This window comes from Apteryx rowi, unplaced genomic scaffold, assembly GCF_003343035.1.
Source record: "Apteryx rowi isolate R43461 unplaced genomic scaffold, aptRow1 scaffold_965, whole genome shotgun sequence".
Lineage (NCBI taxonomy): Eukaryota > Metazoa > Chordata > Aves > Apterygiformes > Apterygidae > Apteryx > Apteryx rowi.
The window spans coordinates 53,158-73,008 of NW_020451277.1; the positions used below are offsets into that span (position 1 = coordinate 53,158).

The window sequence follows — 19,851 nt, forward strand, 5'->3', positions numbered from 1 at the left end:
ACTAGACAGTTGTTTTTTGGTATGTTAGGGCATAATTTCCTCAAGAAACCTTGTCAATATGTGTCACTTGTTACTTGGGCACAGCAGGAATCTTTTATTTGCTGGTTTGTTAGTAAATAAATTATACAAACTGGATTTAGCAGAACTAAGAGTGTATCTTCATGGGTGGTTTTAAGCAGTCCACTTCACCAGGACATGATTCAGCCATAGACAGAAGCTGTGCAAGGTATCTTTGTTCTCAGCGTATTTACTTGGGTACACTGCCATGCTAACTCCTGTTGTTTCCAGGCCTGTTGTTTATGCCTGTCTACCTTAAGAAAATAAGCAAAGTAGATATTCCATTACCTTCACAGACAGGACCAGATAAATCCCAAGTTCTGAAGTGTGCTATGATCTTCGTGTCACAGGAGCAGTGTACTAGAAGGGCCAGTTAGGAAAGGAAAGATGTAATGCAGATAGTCATAGGGATGCTTGCTTAGAAAGCTGCTCATTTGCTTATTTCTTCAAGCTTGATTATTTTCAGCTACCTTTGTGTTAAAGGTAGACAATTTTTCTGGTACCTTTTTATGTGCATGGCCTTTTAGGAATCTCAAAATAAAATTCCTGCATTAAGAATACGTGGCTCTGGAAGAAGTTCATTAAAGCATCTTACAAATTAGTCGGCTCTTGTAAACTTAACATTCTGTAAAGGATATGATCGCTGGCAAGGAAACTATTGCTGAAAGAGCTCCATGACATACTGGCAAATTTGCTATACCAGATTGAGACTTACCTTAGGCACTTGCTTTCGCACATGCATTCCCGTCTTGGTGAGACTGTTTTCTCTGTGCTGTTTATTCAGCTATCTTAAAAATCCTTACTCTAGGCAATTTCCCCCCACCCCCCCGCCCTGTTTGATACAAGTTTGCTGAGAAACAGTGCTAATGTATTTTGTACTTCTCCAGTATGTAGTTTAAAGCTGAAATATTGCATTAAGGCTTGCTAATCAAGATCATAAGTGTTTCCATTTCTGTAACATAATTTCCCACACTATTTTTTCCCCTTCATAAGCTTATACCTAATTCAAAATTCCCCTGCATTCATCACATTTGCCTTCAAAGTGAATATGTTATTTTTACCCTGATCTCTCCTTGTTAATTAGCCTGTATGCAGCATCTGAGTGGTATAGTTGTACAGGAACCTATTCATGCTCACTAAGCCTATTCTGTATGCTGGGGCATTGTGCCTGCAGTTTGAAAAATACCGACCTAATGAAAGAAAAAGTGAAGGTTTTCTTCCTCCTTGAAAAGCTAAGATGACTTTTCATTATTTGAACTCTCAACTATGGAAGAAAATTCTTGTCTCTAAGTTTGAAAACATTTTTAAAATATGTTTACTTCAATTGTAACAGATGACAGCTTTCCCAAAAGTCAACCAAGACACTTAGTAGGATTATTTACAAGAAAGGTTAAGTTAAAATATGTATTCCTAAATAACATACTCTGAATGTTAAGTAACAAAGCCTAATAATTGTCTCTCTCTCTAGCCTGAAGAACAGCAAGAATATGGGAATGTGGGAATTTGGCACTAAATTGTAAATGCTTTCTGTTGGATTAATATCTAAGTTAGAAAAATATGAATCTGTAATGGTGTAAGAGAATACAAAAAAGTATAATATGTTTCACAACTTTCTTGTAGAGTATATCTTACAACAGAAGCAGTATATTAAGTAATTCTTCAGAAGGGTCTTAGTTTCCGTATAGAAAATGGAACTCTGTTAAGAATTTTATGCAGCAGATTACAGTAGAGTTTGTAGTGATATTTTTAGGGATTAATTTAACCACTGTTTCCCTTGTAAGCTGCCTCTGGCTGATTTCCTTCACTCCTGCACCTTGATCTCTGTTCTCCAAATCTCATATCTCAGCTTCCAGCATGGGCTCCTTGAACTCTCATTGTTCACTTCATTTTCTGCCCCTATGTCCCAGCCAAAGGCTCTTCTCCCCTGATTTCCTTTTCCTCCTTGTAGTTCAAGTACCTCCAGAATTTTTCTTTCTACGTCCAGCCCCAGCATACTTAGTTTGCATAAAGATTTCAAGGTGTCTCCCCCAACCTCTATTTTTTTTTCCTTGCCATTCTTCCCACCGCTCCCTTATCATGCAGCTTCTTTCAGTTCCGTAATTGCTTTTTCTCACCGACAGATTTGATGTCTTATAAGAAGTGTAGCCCTGTCCATTCCTGGTGCTGGCGTAGACATGGCTTGTATTCTCCTTACTCAACAGTGTTGCACAAAGAAAGAGATGAGGAAAGGAGGCAGACTCTGTGCCAGCCAGCAGGCTGCTGTTGGATGTGTGAAGTGCACTTCAGCCTAAGATAGACCCTTTTCTCCTATTCCATCTTCACTGGCCCAAAGTAAATGTTAATCTTGCTAGAGAAAAGAGAATCTCTGGTGGATGAGAGAGGGAGAAGCAAAACCTGGGTGTGATATTCCTCAGGCTTCTTGCCCTGCTCCACCCTTCTCTATTCTTTCTCCAGGCGGGACCAGACTCTCCAGTTTGGAAGTTCCTATATTAAGGAACTGTATAGTGGAAGATACAGCTTCAGCAACTCTACAAGCTGAGATTTGAAACCACAGAAATGCTTAGTACTGCTTTGAGTGAACTGTAAGTTATTTCCTGCTCCTCTATCCATGTGACAACTCTGTCTCTGAGAGCTAAGATGTGGTCATCCTTTGTAAGTAGACACTTTTTCTTTTACTCCCCCTCAGTCAGCCAAAGCAAACAGAATCATCGCTTAGCTTATGACACTAAATATACACAAATACGTCTAAATAGGCTCCTGTCTATAAAACTGTGCTTGATTTTTGTGGTTAACAGAAAAGAGAGGAAGAAGGCTATGAACGTCCTGTAGTGGTATGTGTTCAGTGCAATACTGCGGGCAAGCTTCCTCTTGCATTTGCAAAAAAGGAAGCAGTACATTCTAATAAATAAAGTGGCAGTCTGCCTTTTCTTTATTTGCATTTAGTCAGTAGCTAAGAGTGTCTCAGGTAAGAAATTTGTTCCATAATTGGACATACAGAATTATTAAATGAGCTTTTATATTTTTAATAACATGCCAATTAACGCTTTCAAAAAAGTATAGGTTTGTGGCTTAATTTTACACAATTTTACATCAGTTGGTATTTTTTTTTATCCACAGTAGAAGCACGGTGTGTTTTGATAGTTTTGACCTTCTTTGAATGGACGTTGGCTTCTTCAAGGATTTTATTGCCCTGTTAGCCACTGTTTTCAATTTGTTTATCTGGAACTTTTCATTTGAAACTACAGAAGGGTTTAAAGTGTCAGTGCAACAGGAAATGTTGGTTGCACTTGATTTCTACAAAGAACTCAATATTGATTCAAAGATCACTCTCCTGTTGTAAAAAAGAAAAAAAAAAAGATTTAGTTGCGTTTTTGAAAGATTTGCCTGTATTCAGTTGCCAGTATTTATACAGCTGAGACTGTTACTATGTCTGTACATCTGTATGCAGCATGCCCTTCCTTATCTTAGTTCATAATTATATATGGTGAATACTTGGTGGTATTTTAGTTTCGTTTGATAAGATGGATAGAGATGGGTTTGATGCTAAATGTTTCTCTAGCCAACATAGCTCTTGCTCAGTCCACCTCATGTTTTCATTTTGTGTTTTTATGACATTTAGCAGATATCTTTTTCAGTGCTTCATTTCTTCATTGAGACTTTTATTTAATAGTGTCTTTGAACATCTCTGACCTTTACTGTCTGCAAACAAATTCTGTTAGTTACTCTGCACTCTGTTTATACTGTTTAGTTGAGGGTTGCTTTTTGAACAAATGTTCCCCTTGCTGCTACTCCAAACTTCACACAGTGTACCCAAAGAGTCCGTACTTTGCACTTGCCGTACCTGTCTAGACTATAACTTTCTGTTTCCGATAACCAGAATCAACATGCTCTCAAAATGTAGTTTTCCAGAAAGATTCATCCTGTCCTCTCCCTCATCCTGGTCTGTCAGCCAGCTGTGCTACCTATATTGATACTAGCAAACTTAGAAGGATGGTAGAATGAACCTAGGCACTGCCTTGTAACTGTGTGTGGTGTTTAATTTGTTGGCACACCTCCTGGCATGGGTGTGGCTAATGCTAGCTAGCACTCACTCAAATAATAAATGAACATGGTTTTGGGAATAACATGGGGTAAACAGTTTAAATAGGTAGTGTGTATAAGGCCATCCTTACCCAATTTTTGTTGGGAGGAGCAGAGAAAGTTCATCTGTTCAGATGTGAACTCTATTGTACTGTTTGCCATTAGGTCCAGAAGGCGGCCCTGGTCCGATTTACTAATGCAACCAATGAAAGCTACCAGGAGACAAGCAACTATAGTGTTGGGGATCAGGAAACTTAACTAAGCCATCTGTTCTAGCATTTTCATTATCAGCACATACTAGTATCAAAGTGAGGGTCAACTCTGCTGCTGTTCCCATAACTGTCTTCTCTGACATCCAGGTAGAGTCAATGCAGATTTTCTTGTCAGCAGCAGAATTCAAGTCTTGCCTCTCTGCTCCTAGAAATTGCCTTGGAAACCTGAGAAGATTCAGGTGACTAGAAGTTTCCAGCAATTGAAAGTGTGCCTCTGCATGTGGCAACTTACTGCAGTTGACACATTATCAAGTGCATTTGACATATTGTGAATACAAACTCATCAGGCTGCTGATCACCTTTTCTGATTTTGGGGAGGGGGGAGGCAGAGCCTTCTGGTAAGGAGAGCTGATTAATTTCCAGCTGTTCTTTAATAGGCTGCATTATATACAGTAGAGATTACCTTAAGGGCTGTTACATTTCGTTTAATATGCTTCTTGATTACAGAGCACTGGCCTACAAAGAAAATGTAGTCTTGTACAAGGCTTTCTTTTCTGATGGCTAGTTTGTAAGTAATTTAAGAACTGTCCAACTTGTGTGCCTCTTCAGAGCTTCCAGAGGGATGCTGAGGTCTCTTGGAATTTGCAGCTGCCTTTTAGAGAGTTTTAGCAATTTTCTATCAGTTCAGACATAATTTGTTTCCCATTTGAATTTGCAGGAGTGGAGTAGCATAATTAATGACCATTTAATCACCACAGGCATTCTGTCAATTCTGGTGTCTCACCTTAATCATCTGGTTCTCTTGGGGCTGCAAAGGTGTGAGCTCAGGACCTTTTTTCAGTTTTGTCTTCCACATCTACTAGACCTGACATCAGATCACATTTAGGCACCACTGTTCTTTAGACACTTACCTGCAGCTTTTCGGTTTTTCTCTGTTGTCCTGTGAGCTTCTCTTCCCCCTCAAGCCATCTTTTATTTTTTTTCCCTAAGGCCTGTGTTTATAAGTCAGCACTGGCAGGAACTGGACCCCTGGTGATGCTTGGTGCTGTATAAGCTGTTCTTCCACAGCAGGTGGTCTTTGCTTCAAAGTAAAAGGGAGATAATAAACCATCATGGATTTGGAAGCTGAATGCTTTTAGGGTTAGTTTTAGATGGTGATTTACACATCAATAATTCTGGCTGCAATAATTGCGCTAGAAGTCAAATGGTGCAGTACCTATATCCATATGCTGGTGTAGCTCATCGGAGATAATTTTGTTGCTCCAGGGTCACCATGTGTGAATTAGCAAAGGGTGTTAAATAGTTGACTCGTACCAAATAAATGAGCCATAAATGAGGATGCCAGACATATATCTTAGAGGCCATTTTTCAGATCAGATTGACACTTTTTTTTTTCTTTTTGAGCATTGGACACTTTGCTGCAGTGCAGCATGGTGTCCTGTTATGTCAGATTAATCTGGTCCTGAAGTAAGGTAACTGACACTTTGATTCTGTGATTCTCCAGAGGGCTGTAATGTCTGTCAGAGACATATCAAGATCAGAAGAGTTTGTGATCTGAAGTTCCAGATCAGCTAACGTATTTTTCTGAAGTTCTGTATTGTGTTCTGTGTCACACGGTGAATGTTAGAGGCCTTTGTCACTTAAAAATGCCTTCTTCTGAAGGATTTACTTTTGAATAACAAGTGTTCTACAAGACACTTTCATCAGAGCTGAATAGCTTCACTTTATGTAAATAATCCACGTGCCTGGCATTGAAATCTGGGCCAGCAGGAGATCTGTATTTTTTCTTTTGGTTTCTTTTTTCTCAAACTTGGTTAAGACCTACCTACCTGTGTTACTGATGCTGCCCCCTTTGGTGTTTGTACCAGTGTGAAGTTTCTGGCAAACAACTTAATTCCTAGATCTTTTTGAAACCCAGTTATACAGTAAGCCTTTGATAGGTTGCTAAAGACTCAATCTGGTGAACATTATGAACATCAGATTAATGTGGTGCTCTTGTATGTCACTCCCATTCTTGTGATTGTTTCTTCCAGGAGACTGAAAGAGATACTCTATTCCTGTACCCACATAAAGTGTTTCAGGTAGTGTTTCTCTTTTCTTGAGCTCTTGCTCATCTCAATCTCTAGGTTAAGAGCCTTATCTTAATCAGGATATTGACTTGTTTTCTCTAAACTGTATACTCCTGGGACTGATACTCTCTTCCATATTCCCAACATGAAGAGCTTTCTGTTTTTATGTTAACAGAATCAGGCGGTTTAGGTAGTGCTCAAAGCAATTGGTGTATTTTGCTGGTCACAAAGAAAAGGAAAGTTCATGCAAAAATTGGCAGCCCAGTGTCTGCTTTGGCAAGGTGGAGCTTCTTTCAGTCATCGGGGTTTCAGTTGCATCAGTGCCCTTATGTAGGAGTATCTCCTTCCCAGACGTGTGTTATATGTTTGGAAGAATATATCACTATATGTCACTAATAACCTTTTTTCTATTATTTAATGATTATGACTAGTACTATGAGCATTCTTATTCTGTTAGTAGGTATATTGTTGCACTGCACTGTCTTTATATACCATCATGAAACCACTGTAACTTATCATTGCATAAGTGGAATTTTTCAGAAAGGTGACAAACACTTGACCTGAGAGTATAACTGTTGTCAATTCTCTCAAGCAGCAAGAACCACTGACATTAAACATGTTAGCCTCATTGTCAATAGCTCCAGAACAGATTGAAATACTTGGATAAAAACAGTTCAGAAACTGAAGCATGTAACGCTTCAAATCTAATGCTTGATTAGCTTAATGATACTGGCTGATTAAGATGCCAGTGCAGTGCAGATTGATTGTCTTCAGTATTTCATTCTCATTAGGATCGAGAACAAAGCTATCTTAAGTTTTTTCATTAATTATTCTTTTGGCTCAACTTGTTGTATTTTATTAATTCAGGCAGTATTAACCTAAAAGAGTAAAGTTCAGTGTCAATCTTTCTAATGCTTCTTCTAAATGTTTTTTTTTTTAAAGCAGCTATTTTCTATTAAGAGTTTATTAAATACCCTAAACTACTGTCTTTGTGTTAAAATTACATTGGTGACTTTATGGCTTCTAAAAATTCTTATATTGATCTAGTCTAATATTGATTTTCTTTAAGCTTTGCTCCTCACACAAGAACTAATGGTACTTCAGTACTGTTATAGGTAAAATCACTTTTGGATTATCTGTAAATTCAGACTTTTATTGTGACACGTAGCATGTTTGTTTTAGCTACTGAATAATATTCACAGGTTATGCTCATGAACAGGAATACTGAACTAGTGCAAAGCTCATGATCTTCAATTTTTTCGGGGGATGCTTTTACTCTGCCACGTCCTAACATATGAATATTTAAGAATAAAAGTTTGAGAACAATATCACTGCCTCTGCTCCTCAGTTCTGCTCCAAATAGCTCATTAGGAATGCTATCTAAAGCTGTGCTACCTGCTGTGCACTAAAAGAAAAATGAGGGTCTTGTGATTTAAAGTAGAAATTGGTGTTTTCTTCATGAAGAATAAGTAAACATAGACACCAAAGTGTTGAGGGTAGAGAAATACATCCTGCTGCCTTCTTTCTGCAAGGTCCTTATTGTATAAAGAAACAACTTACCAACTGCAAATTAGTAAATTCTTTGCAGTTTTTTGTGTTCTAGCTTTGCCTAGCAGAGCAAGCAGCCTTGTGATACTAAGTGACAGTTTGGATTTGTAAGGAACTGTGGAGGAAGAAGTTGGCTTCAGGAAAGGCGCTTTCCCATCCAGCAGTCCTCTGCATTTATTTTTGGGTAGTGGGTGGTAAGTTCAAAAAGGAAAATGTCAACTCCGTTGTTAATCTTGAACTATAGAGCCCGTGTCACAGGATATCACTGAGGGCAAGATCTCAATACATGTTTTAAGAGGCAAAAATAGCAATGCCAAAATCCGAAGTATCTATAGTATGTTATACTATGTAGCTGGAATACCTCAAAAGAGAAAGAACCTAAATGTGGGGGGTAATGATTACTCTCTTGTTGAAAGGCTATGTCAGAATTAATCTAGAGAGCCTTTTGAGAAGTGCTTTTATGTGATTATCTAGCTCCTTTGATTTTGCCAGTGTCAGACTTCCTTTGTGCCTAGTCTCATGATTTTCTAGATCCCTCTGTCTTGAGGTAGTGACCATTATTACTGTTAGTTATAATAACTGTCACTTTAATCAAGGTTTCATCAATCATGATAACAATATCAGCATTTCCTGATCTTCATGATTATAGCATGTCTGAGACACTCTGAAGCAGTCAATTGCAACTAGACTATCAAATATTAATTGGTGTTCATGCATTCTGGGGAAAATTAACACTAGTGATGTGGAAATTAAACTGTCCTTACTTTATTTGCTCATAGCAAGGGTTATATAGCTCCCCCAAAAGTAATGGATTTGTGTCTGTAGCAACTTAATCCTTTTTCTTCTTCAGTAGTTCTCAAAGTGCTTTACAAAGGTAGAGGTCAATATCTGTATATTACAGAGCAGGAAACTGAGGCACAGGGGAGAAATGAATGCAAAGGTCATACAACAGGCCACTGGCAGAACTAAAGCTAAAATAGTGATCTCCCAAACATCTATTTGATGCTTTCACTATTAGATATCAGTCTCCCGTTCTAAAGGGGTTTTTAGCATTGTATCCCTGGACTGAGCTTTGAATTTGGCCAGGGATTGTATAACTACTAAGTCTTTGTGTTATTTTTTCCAGTAGCATAACTACTTTTTAAGACTTATAACTGGAGATAATTTTTTTCGTAGCAGACTCAAAGCTACTGATATATTAAAAAAAAAAAAAGTAGAATTACGAATTTGCTTATCTTGACTTGAATTATCAAAACTGTTCTGTTCAAACATGAACTGTTGAAGGAGGAATTAAATGTTTAGTTGTGGCCCAGCAAAAGTGGGAAGAGTTGCATCTGTAACTACCCTTATATAAGTGGATTGAGTTTGCTTTATGGGACAGGACAAAACTCATACAGGATTGCAAGAGACCAATTGTTGGCTATTATTCAAAGAGGTTTTACTTTTAATAGCCTTTTCTCAAACTTGGCTTGTATTTTGAAGTGATTTTTGTTTTGTGTTGGCATGAGGTTAATGTTTTCTTACAAAAGACATTTTATTTTAAAACAACTTAAGCTGTTTTATTCCAGTGTTCCCTAGGTGTCTGAAGTCAGCATTTCTGAATATTATGTTCTGTCCTCAAATGTAAGGACCTTAAGAAAAGTTCACATGAATCTCATCTCTGCAAAGCAAATGTTCATCTGTATTTTTTTTAATCTATACATGGGAATACAAGCAGATGTTAAATAGAATTTTCAAGGGCTCATTAATGAGTATTCCAGAATGAGCACAGTTCAGGAATTCCTGAAGTTTATACTTCACATCCTTTAATCAATTTAACTGTTGCTCTGAACACTTATGAAAGTGATGATGCAGATACCATTGAGTGGGTCTATAAAAAGCTTAAGTAGGTCTAAAACATTTTTTTTTTAAGTTTGTGCCTGTGTTGGTTTTGCTAGATGACAGAGGTCTGCATTCTGACTTATTTTCTCAAAGGCATTTTCAAAGTAATGTGAAGTTCTACTTATATGAACCTGCATTAAATACAGAACTAGCAAATAGCATTTGGAAAAATGTTAAAGGGTAGAAAATGAAATGCTTCATGGAGCACTGAAGAAAAAGATGACCTTACTGCATGAAGGAGAAGGTAGTGGTGCTTGGCAGAAAAGCAGAAAATGTTGAGACAGAGCAGTTCATCTCTATTATAACTGAATAAGCAGTGGTACAAGACAAAATAGATTCTATCCCTGATTCTGTCTCATGGATTGCTTTGAAATTCTGGTGTTTCAAGCCATACAGATTCATGGTGCAAATCAATTTGCCAGTCTCTGCAGAACCATAAAACATAGCTTTGGGAACCAATTAATCTAAGTATCTGTACAGTGCTTAATTCATGTAAGGGTCTCTTTAGTCTTGGGAGTCTTGGTTAACTTAAAATGGCTTAGAAACAATTGTAAACATTTCATCTAAAAATTGCCCAAACTTTGAAAAAGGAGAGTCCTATGTATGCCTTGACTTTGAACCATTGGGGGTGGAATACAAGACAGAATGCGTCTTTCATAGCAATAATTTTTGCTCTGTGGCAGTAGGACACAGACAATTTTATCCAAGATCTGTGTGCTCCACCTTTTCATTAGTTCTGAAAGTAACTAAATGTATAAAGCAGGACACACATACTGTAGCATTTTGTCATGTGCCTGCTGCTTTCTGTTCAGCCAAGATTTCGAAATGTTGAGGCATGAGACAGCTGATTAAGCTAGTAATAATGCTATCTAGGTACACAGGAAGTGACGGTATTAAAAGGTTATATGTCATCTAGTAAATTAACTGCTAAACAACTGAGACCAATTTGGAATATTACAATTTTCACTGGAGCATGCTTGTGCTTATGGTTATGTCATATCTCTGGAAGGCTGAATACTTGTATGTGTTTATTTGAACTGAGGTTGTGGGATTCAAAAAAAAAATCTTTATTCTGTGTCTGATAAAACCATGTCTATTTTAATTAATGATATGTTGTTTGATTTGATTTTAAATGTTATATTGGTTACTCGCATCTTAATTATTGGACTTCTGTGACCCATAGTTGAGCAGCTTTTGGGATGTGGATATTTTAGGAAGCAATGAGCATTTGAAAGGTAATTGGCTAGCTCTGTCTAGCCAAACTGGAGGGTTCTCAGAAGTAAGTACTAGAAATGTAAGTGAACTTGCATCTGAACACACTCAAACCACATGAGCTGTCTGTAACTGCCTGAGCAAAGATTAGGAGTGAAAGATCACTTTATTAGATAACTACAGACTTGAACCTGGACAAGCACTTTTATAGTCACGTGGTTAGAGAAAAGAAACAATTTTTAAATTATGAGGCAGATCAAAGGTATGTTTCCACACATAAGAGTATGAAAAAAGTATCAAGATCTGTGGGCTTTTTCCAGTGGGCCACTGCGTAAATCACTTTTGAAAGCTAGGTTCAGTTTTATAAACCAGGCATAATTTATCCGTTTGTCTGAACTTCTAGATATGTGTGCAAAAGTAAACTTCCTCTTAAGTGAAAATATGAAGCATATAAAATCTTCTTTCTAAGTAAAGGAAAAAAACCACATTATTGAAATGTATTTCCTGTCTTCTAGCTATTTTCACTAATTCAAAATTTACTTTTTGAGAAATTATGGAAGAAGAAAGTTCAGAATAGTAAATTCTCACTATTATTTATGATTTATATTAAGTTTAGGTTTGTTAAACACTAGTCCCTTGTTTCATCCCTTTTTTCATTGTAATGTCACTTAATGGTCACTGACAGCTTCTTTGCATCAGTAAAAGTTCTTGAGTCAGGATGCTGCAGCTGATCAGAATAAGGTGGAAAATCTGTTCTCAGGTATTAACATTATTTAAATTGCTTTGGTGACTTGATTCCTTAATGTTTTGGGCTATGGTTGCATGGATCTAGCTTAGATTAAGATCTTCATATTTCCAAGATAATATGAAATACCTAAAGTGACTTTCTGTTGAACGGAACTTTCTGTTCTGTTTTCAGAAAATCCTGTTCTCTTATTTCTGCCTTCAAATAAGTAAATGCTGTGGCTTTATTTAACATAGCCGAACTGTGGATAGGTGGAAAAAAACATGAATTTCTTAGCAGCTATTCATAGTATATTTTTAAATCTGTTGGTAATTATGGGAAATTAAGGAATGAGAAGCATGCTTTAAGCTTAAATTGAACACTGGTGATTTTAACAAAAAATTCTATGAGCAATAGAACTAATGAGGCCCTTTGTCTTGCAGTTGAGTAATTTTTTAACTTGCACCAAATAAAGCTTCTCATGTGTTTGGACATTTACAAAAAGGTCTCTTTTATGTGGATTCTGTCAAATATAATACAAAATCTTGTTTCAGTCTTCCCCTCCATGGAGTAATCAAAGTCTGTCTTCTCAAAATAATTTCCTATAAGTTGCATCAAAATTACAAGATACAAGATCTGTTTCCAGCTGCTTGATTTTGTTGAAATCTGCCAGAAAACCTCAGAAGTCCCGTATTTGTTCATATGGGAAAATAGCTTAAAATCCTCTTTCTGCATTGCATCTTAAGGTACAATACACAGTTGTCTTTAAAGAGAAAATTATTAGCACTTCTTTAAACAAAACCTATAATAGCTCTAAAAGTTTAGTATAGTTTTCCTGAACTGCAAATAAATATCTAAATCCACAATGAATGAACATTACTAGAATTCTGTGAAGATTCAGGGGATAATCTGGTGCTAAAATACAAATTGTAAGCCAGTATGAGAGTTACAAAATATAACTTACTAAAATCTAAATTTAATAGTCAAAATATTGTAAGGTCTTTGAAAGGTGTATTTATCTACAGAAAAGTCTCCATGTATCTGCTACTCAGGCAATATCATGATACTCTAGTTATACAAAATTCAGTAATCATAAACAGCCTGATCCCTGCTCTTGAGGGAAGAGACTAATAAGACAGTCGGACACCTATTATACTTTTTCCATCATCTCATTCTTTTCTCAGCATTGCTGAATAGGGCCACAGTCCTTGTGATTCTTTAGATGGAGTCAGCAGAAAGCAAAAACAGTCTGCCCTTACTGTTACCAGCCTCTTCTCTCTCCATCTGCTGCTACTTCCCATCTTCTTCCCTTCCCTTTCTAAAACTGCAAAATTAAGTAATTGGCAGTTGACCCTTGTGAATATTTATTAAGAGATCTTTAAAATTTGATGAAGGAGGCCCTCGTTTTTAGCAGTGATGTCTGAAGTAGACCTAAACCGCTGTCGTTGGCATCTATGCTTAAGAGAGATTTGGATTACTTGCTCTCTGTGGCTGTCAAATATTGTAGAATTCTGAACTTAATTAAGGTCATAGTCACTAAGTTTCTGTGAAAGTGCTAGGAAATGTTTTTGTCTAATGTAAAAAGTGCCTCTGCTGCTTACAATGTAGAAATTGTTAGGGAAACATGCTTACCGGTCATTTAAGTGGCCTAATTAGTTAGGGATCATCTGGATAGTGACAGGGGTATTCAGTTCATCTAAAAAGCCTAGCTGGAGGTGATTACAATACTTGCCTTCTGTAAGATTTGCTTCATGATTCGAACACTCACCCTGGAAGTGGTTGTTTGCCCTTCCTGGTAGGAAGGGAACACGCTGTTCCCACATGGCAGAACATCCTAAATGCCAAGAAAGTGGCAACGTTTTGTCTTAAAACTGGACCACTGTGCAGAAGGGAATTGAAATTGCCAGAAAGAATGAGCAGAATTCAGTTCTGTAGGCCTCTGAAGACATTCCCTTGAGAAGGGGAGGAGGTTCCTGAATCTGTTTGTACTTTCTGTGTTGAGTAATGGGATAAAACACATAAGCAGTGTTGAACACTACAGGCACGTTTTTTGCAATCTCCATCTATTTCTGACCCTAAAGATAAGCTGATCAGAGAACATTGTTCAGGTATTACATTGCCTGACTAATAAATTCACAATATTCAAAGCAAACAAAATTAAAGTATTGGCATGTAAATGTCCAGTTGTAGAACATTAGCTGTTATTCTTTTGACATAAGTAGAGCTAATGCTTCAAGTGGTATTTCTGCTTGATCAATCAGTGCTACATGTTATTTCCCCCCTTTTTTTTTCCCCTGTAGAACCCCTGTAATGTAGAGAAGGAAATACCAGCCACTGAATTACTTCTAGTTGACTAACTTCCTGTGGATTAGGGTGGCTACATATAGAGTTAGCTATCCTGCATTGTTCTGCTGCTTGTCTTTCTAGTCCATGAGTCTTAGTGAGTTTCCATATCTTCTGTGATTCAGATAATGCTAGGCTATTAGAGACTTCCTCAGCACTGAAGCTTCCTGTACTTGCTGTGGTCAAGATTAGGGTTACACCTCCTCATGAAGTGTTAACCTCTCTGAAGTGGTACTTGACTCTAGCACCTCTATTCCTGAGCCCTGCCATCTGAGGAGGCCTATTACTTATCACTGTTTTAATGTGATTGAATAACAATGGCCCTTTATTCTTGAAGAGTTACTCTAGAGGTGAATGAGTGATACAGTAGGAGCAGCCAACACCACCTGGTCGGGCTTCTTCTGCATGTTGGCTTAGACATAATAGGGATTTCCACCATAGCATGCTTTGGAAAAAAAAAAAAAAATCTGTCACAGGCAACCTGCACACCAGTAATATCATTGATGAGGATAGCTTGTGTTGGCTTGCTTTTTAGTTTTTTTGAGGAACAAGCTGAATTACTGTAATCCATTAATTTGACAGGCTACTTCAACAGATGTTCACACCAGAAGCTGATCGAAGTATTCAGGTATTTCCTGCCCAGCTTCTAGGCAGGAAACTAACACTGGCTGATGTGTTTACATTATTCTACTGCAAGTTAGTTATGGCAGGCAGAAGGTGGTTTCATGACCCTCCCCCCCCCCCCCCMCACACACACACTATTGTCAGTTTGTGGACTAGCTTATTTTTTTTTTCCCTGTCCACCTTTTCAAATCCTATAGGTATATAAGAAAGGCAAGGTCTCACCAAAATTATTAAACAAAGCAGTAGTGTCAACTTTAAAATTCTTCTTCTGAAAATACAGTAATATCTTTAGGTACTAAATAATATCAAAACTTACTATAGCTCAGGAAAAAAAAATCACTAATTAGAGTATTTAGTGGCACTCCTGTAAAGTCAATGGCATGACCTCTCTTGAAGAAACATTTACACATAATTAAAACCAAACAAACATACTTTTAGATACAACATTCTGTTCAGGAATGATGTGTGAGAAACGAGCTATATGTAATAACTGACTTCACAACAGACAAATTGAATGCTTCTTCAGAAAATGCAATTGAATGTTTAAATTATGACACTGGCTTAAGTGTTCTCAGACCCTGCAATTAAGGTTGAAAAAATTTTAATTGAATTTGTTTGGCTGGGATTCATAATGAATAGCAGTGGATGAAGTTTATGGTCATCTGTTTTTGCAAGTTACAAGTTTTACTAGTAAGTTTGAAAGTTTCTGAAGTCAGTGAATGATTAGAAACTAAATGTTTTTGCCACCTGTCTTCCAGAAACTGAGTAACAACATTGCTATGTATGGTGAAAATGAACAGTAGCTGAGTAAAAGGAGCTGGATTTTCCCTAATCCACCTCCTCCCCCACAAAAGATATATGTTGGGTTTTTTTTTCTTTGTTGTCCCTTTAGTAAAAATAGTAGGGGCATGGCAGTGGAATTCATAATTATGTTCTAACATGTGAAAACTTCATTGTAGTCTGAATGTTAGGAATTTGCATAATGCTAATTAATAAGTTAAAATGTAATTGAATTCTAGGCTTGGTAAGTCTCAAAACAACACCTACTTTAGATTCAGTGAAATTGTTCTTTAACATTCCCAGTAAGCTTTACGTGCCAAAGAGCACCCAAGTGTTAATTAAATCTATCGTGATTATGCAGAATGCGGGCATACTCTCTTTTTGTGTAGTATTCTTCCTTCTACTCAAGTGGTAGGTGGTTTCCATGACTGGAAAATTCATAGGAATGAGTGAAGAATTCTGTGCTGGTTCAAGGCTGTTGTCATGGAGTTGAACCTGTTACTGGTTTACTCAAATAATTCAGTTGGTGCTTTTTTACTAGGTGCAATAGGAAGCAATGTGTAGAAGGAAATCCTTCTTGATACTGATCAACCATAGTCTTCTGTGCTTTAAATTTAAGGCATATAAGTGTTACCTAGGCCACCTATTATTTTGAGTGGTTAATGGGAGTGGAACTGGACTTGTTTTGAAGAGTTGAAAAGATTTTGTGTTTGGACAGTGGGACAGTTACTGTATTTGGATGTGATGCTGCCTTAGTCACAACTGTAGAATGGCTCCATCTGTGCTCCTTGTTGTTTTGTGTCTGCAAGATTATCAGCTGAAGAATGAGCTGGAATTGCAGAAATAAGGGACATCTGTTAGCAGAAGTTTTGAACAAAATCTGGCCAGTTGTGGCCAAAATTTTAAGTCTTTGCCCATTACAGTTGCAATATAAGGAAAGAATAGCATCTCTTATACCTGCAACATCTGTCAGCTAACTACTTTGGTGTGGCTAATTCAGGATTCCCTTTCCTCATCTGACAAGTTCGGTTATGATTAAAATATTCATATTACTCTGTAGGTTAAATGTAGAATCATACTTCTTTCCGTATGGATGTAGAATGCTTGAAGAGGCAACTGCAAAGCTTTTTTTGAATGTAGGTTACCAGAAGGGTTAGCAGTCGATTCTAGTACTTCTGAAGAAGTAGCTGCAAAAAAGGAGCAGAATCCATATCTTAACTTGTGGAAGCTACATTACAATTCTTGGACAAAGGTTATAAAACTTCCTTAGGGAGTAGCTGACAGTCTGGCTAATTATTTTGATTCTATTTTAAGGAAAAAATGGAAGTTTGTTGATAAGAAAATTCTAAAAAGCTTGTATGGTGATTCTTTTGATCATTGTTAACCTGTTGAAACATAAGTGTGATGTGGGTGCTGATGATACTTAGATAATCTTATAATGCAACAAGACGCATTTTCATTCTACGTGAGTCAGTCTCTTTGGCAAGATGTTGATAAAGGGGATGGGGAAAACCTAATACAGAGCCCATTACTCAGATTAGGTATGATCCTTCAAGAAAGGTTTTGGAATTATAATAGATCTATGAAAACATCAACTTAATGTTTCATAGTCAAAGAGGCAAATAAAACATTTTGACTTACAAGGAAAGAAATACAGACAAAAATAGAAGACATTATTATTGTGACCATATATTCAAACGGCTAACAAACTGGACTTATGCTGTAACTTTCTTATCCCCAGTCTAAGAAGGATGTAGTAGAACTAGGTAAGATCCTCATGAGTGACGAGGTTAATATAACTTTTGTGCAGGAATAATTTAATAAAACTAGCATCACTCCCTAAAGAATAGGGAAGTTAAGAGGAAAAGAACCAACCATAACAGAATATCTGTAAAAGCATATGTATCACAGAGAAGCAACTAAGGAACCATAAACAGTGTCTCATAGTACAAGAGCTAGGAGGGACAGTTAACTGAAACTAGCAGGTGGCAAATTTTTAAACAAAAGGAGGTAACTCTTCATACAATGCATACTGTGTTTCAGTTTGTGCCCAGTGCCTCTTGTCCTGTCACTGGGCATCACTGAGAAGAGTCTGGCTCCATCTTTCACACCCCCTTCAGATACTTATACACATTGATAAGATTCCCCCCTCTGTCTTCTCTTCTCCAGGCTAAACAATCCTAACTCTCTCAGCCTTTTCTCATATGATAGATGCTCTAGTCCATAATTATGTCCATAATTTATTATGCATAAATTATGCCTATACTAGAAAGTATATTCAGGAAGATTTCTGGGCATTGAGGCCATCTGGTGTGGAATAATCTTCATCTCTCACTAAAATTTCTTAATTTGAAAACAGGATGGTTTCATACTGCCAGCTGGGAATGATCCTAGCTTATGTGAATTCCCAAACCATGCCCAGGAATTTTAGGAAGTGGCTAGTTGACATAGACTAAAATCATGCTAGAGACCGTTCTAACAATTAAGCTATATAGACAGTTGCATTCCCATAACTGGGAACACTTCCAGGCACTGTTTAATTTACAGTCCTAACCTAAATAATTCATTTCTATCCATTTTGAAGTACCGAACAGAAAGAAGTTTAGCTGCACAATAGGGCTTCTCTATGTGACCACCACAGTTGTTGGTCTGCGTGTTACAGGCAAGTCTATTTGATGTTTTGTTGTTGGATTTTTATTTTTTTTTCCCCCCAATGGCCAAGATCTCAAAGACCTATCAGGTGTCTAAAGCCATCTAAATCATCTTGCAAAAAATGCATATAAGTGATATGGAGTCTGTTTGATCTTGACTGTGTTACCAACTGGGAAATCATCAGAGTTGCTGCCCAAAATGAAGAACAAAATTAACAGATACTTTGCTAAAAGGTGAAATGCAGACTTGTAATTTAATCCTAAAAGTAATAGCTACTTTTCCTTTTAGACAATGTCTTCAGCAGTCGTTCAAATATATGCAGCAGATCGCAATGCCATGTGGTCAAAGAAGTGCTGTGGTGTAGCTTGCCTTGTAAAGGACAATCCACAGAGGTCATATTTTATCAGAATATTTGACATCAAGGTAAGTAGCTTTTTTTTGGCTCTTTTTTCCTCCTTTTCAGACTCTTTAAACTGTATTCATTCACCATTTTGAATTGAATGAATTGTTACATCTACAACTTCATACAAGAATTCTGAAGTAAATAGATGTCATGCTGTGAGCAGTGCAATTACAATGCTTGTTAATAGGTATTTGTGCAATTTTCTCGGCTATTCTAAATTCAATAATTTCACAGATGTCAGCTCTTATGGAACAAATAAAGTTCAGGTATGATTTTTCTTACAATTCACAGAAGCAGTTTTCTACTAATCTGATTAGTGAAACTAGTAGAAGTTAGTATAATGTCACCAGTATGGATAGTTGTCAAAATTTTAGCAGGTGCCTGTACATTGTGTGATGTTTTCAATTTAGGTGCTGTCTTTGTAGGGATGAGAAAAAGAAGCTTTAAGATTGGTGTGTTGGTACATGTGAAAATTGCAGGACAAACAAGAGGATTTTCCATGATGTGTACGTTCATACTGAAGATCTCTATCCTACTGTAATATTTCACTCAGAACAGAATAGGAAGTAAGAGCTGAAGTGCGCATGTCACATTTTCATAAACTAATACCAAGAAGCATAAGTCCTAGTGACTCTCACTAAGACTTTGGAAGGCTTCCTATTATCTCTACAGCTAAAAAGCTCATTATCTATGAGCATTGAGGGCTTGACTTCTGTCATTCATTCAAGATTGCCTGTTGGCATTCTTTGTGACTTGGCCACTTGATTGTTAAATTTGAGTTAGAAACTTGTTCCTTGGGTACCGAACTGCAATGCCATTGAAATATATAAAACTTTACAAAGGTGAAATTTCTGGTTTTTTTGAAGTTACTATTTGAGGGCTGACCTGGAAATAGTTAACATACTGGTACAAGTCTCCTTTATTGTTATTACTATTATAACTATATTATTGCTGTCACTATTATCACTGGTCACAGTTGCTGCTGCCAATATCAGGATTGCGGATTTGTAGAATTTGAAAGGTATTTTTTGAAAATATGCAGGAATTCGAACAGAAGACAGTGACCTGGAATAGTCTGGTGCCTCTACATGTTCCAGTATACTTTGAGCTCAGTCTTTGGGTGAATGGCAGGGTAGATGCTTAACACCATGGAGCTTCAAACTCTTAAGTTCTGTTGTGAAACAAGTTAAACTTAGTAGTTTCTTTTCAAAATATCTTTCAATATCTTTTTTTTTTTCCTTTTTTTTTTTTCTTTTCAGTCTTTTT

The 19,851-nt window shown here is 37.0% G+C and overlaps 1 protein-coding gene across 1 annotated transcript in view; it reads left to right on the top strand.

Moving 5' to 3' along the window:
- The first annotated feature begins 2,620 nt into the window (after window positions 1–2,620).
- The window catches only part of WASL (Wiskott-Aldrich syndrome like), a 43,350-nt gene continuing 26,119 nt past the window's right edge, over window positions 2,621–19,851 (top strand). Inside the window, exons 1-2 of the mRNA XM_026054745.1 lie at window positions 2,621–2,639; window positions 18,471–18,605. Of these exons, the coding sequence (XP_025910530.1) occupies window positions 18,474–18,605 (132 nt within the window). The 5' untranslated portion in view covers window positions 2,621–2,639; window positions 18,471–18,473. The remainder of the gene's footprint in view (window positions 2,640–18,470; window positions 18,606–19,851) is intronic.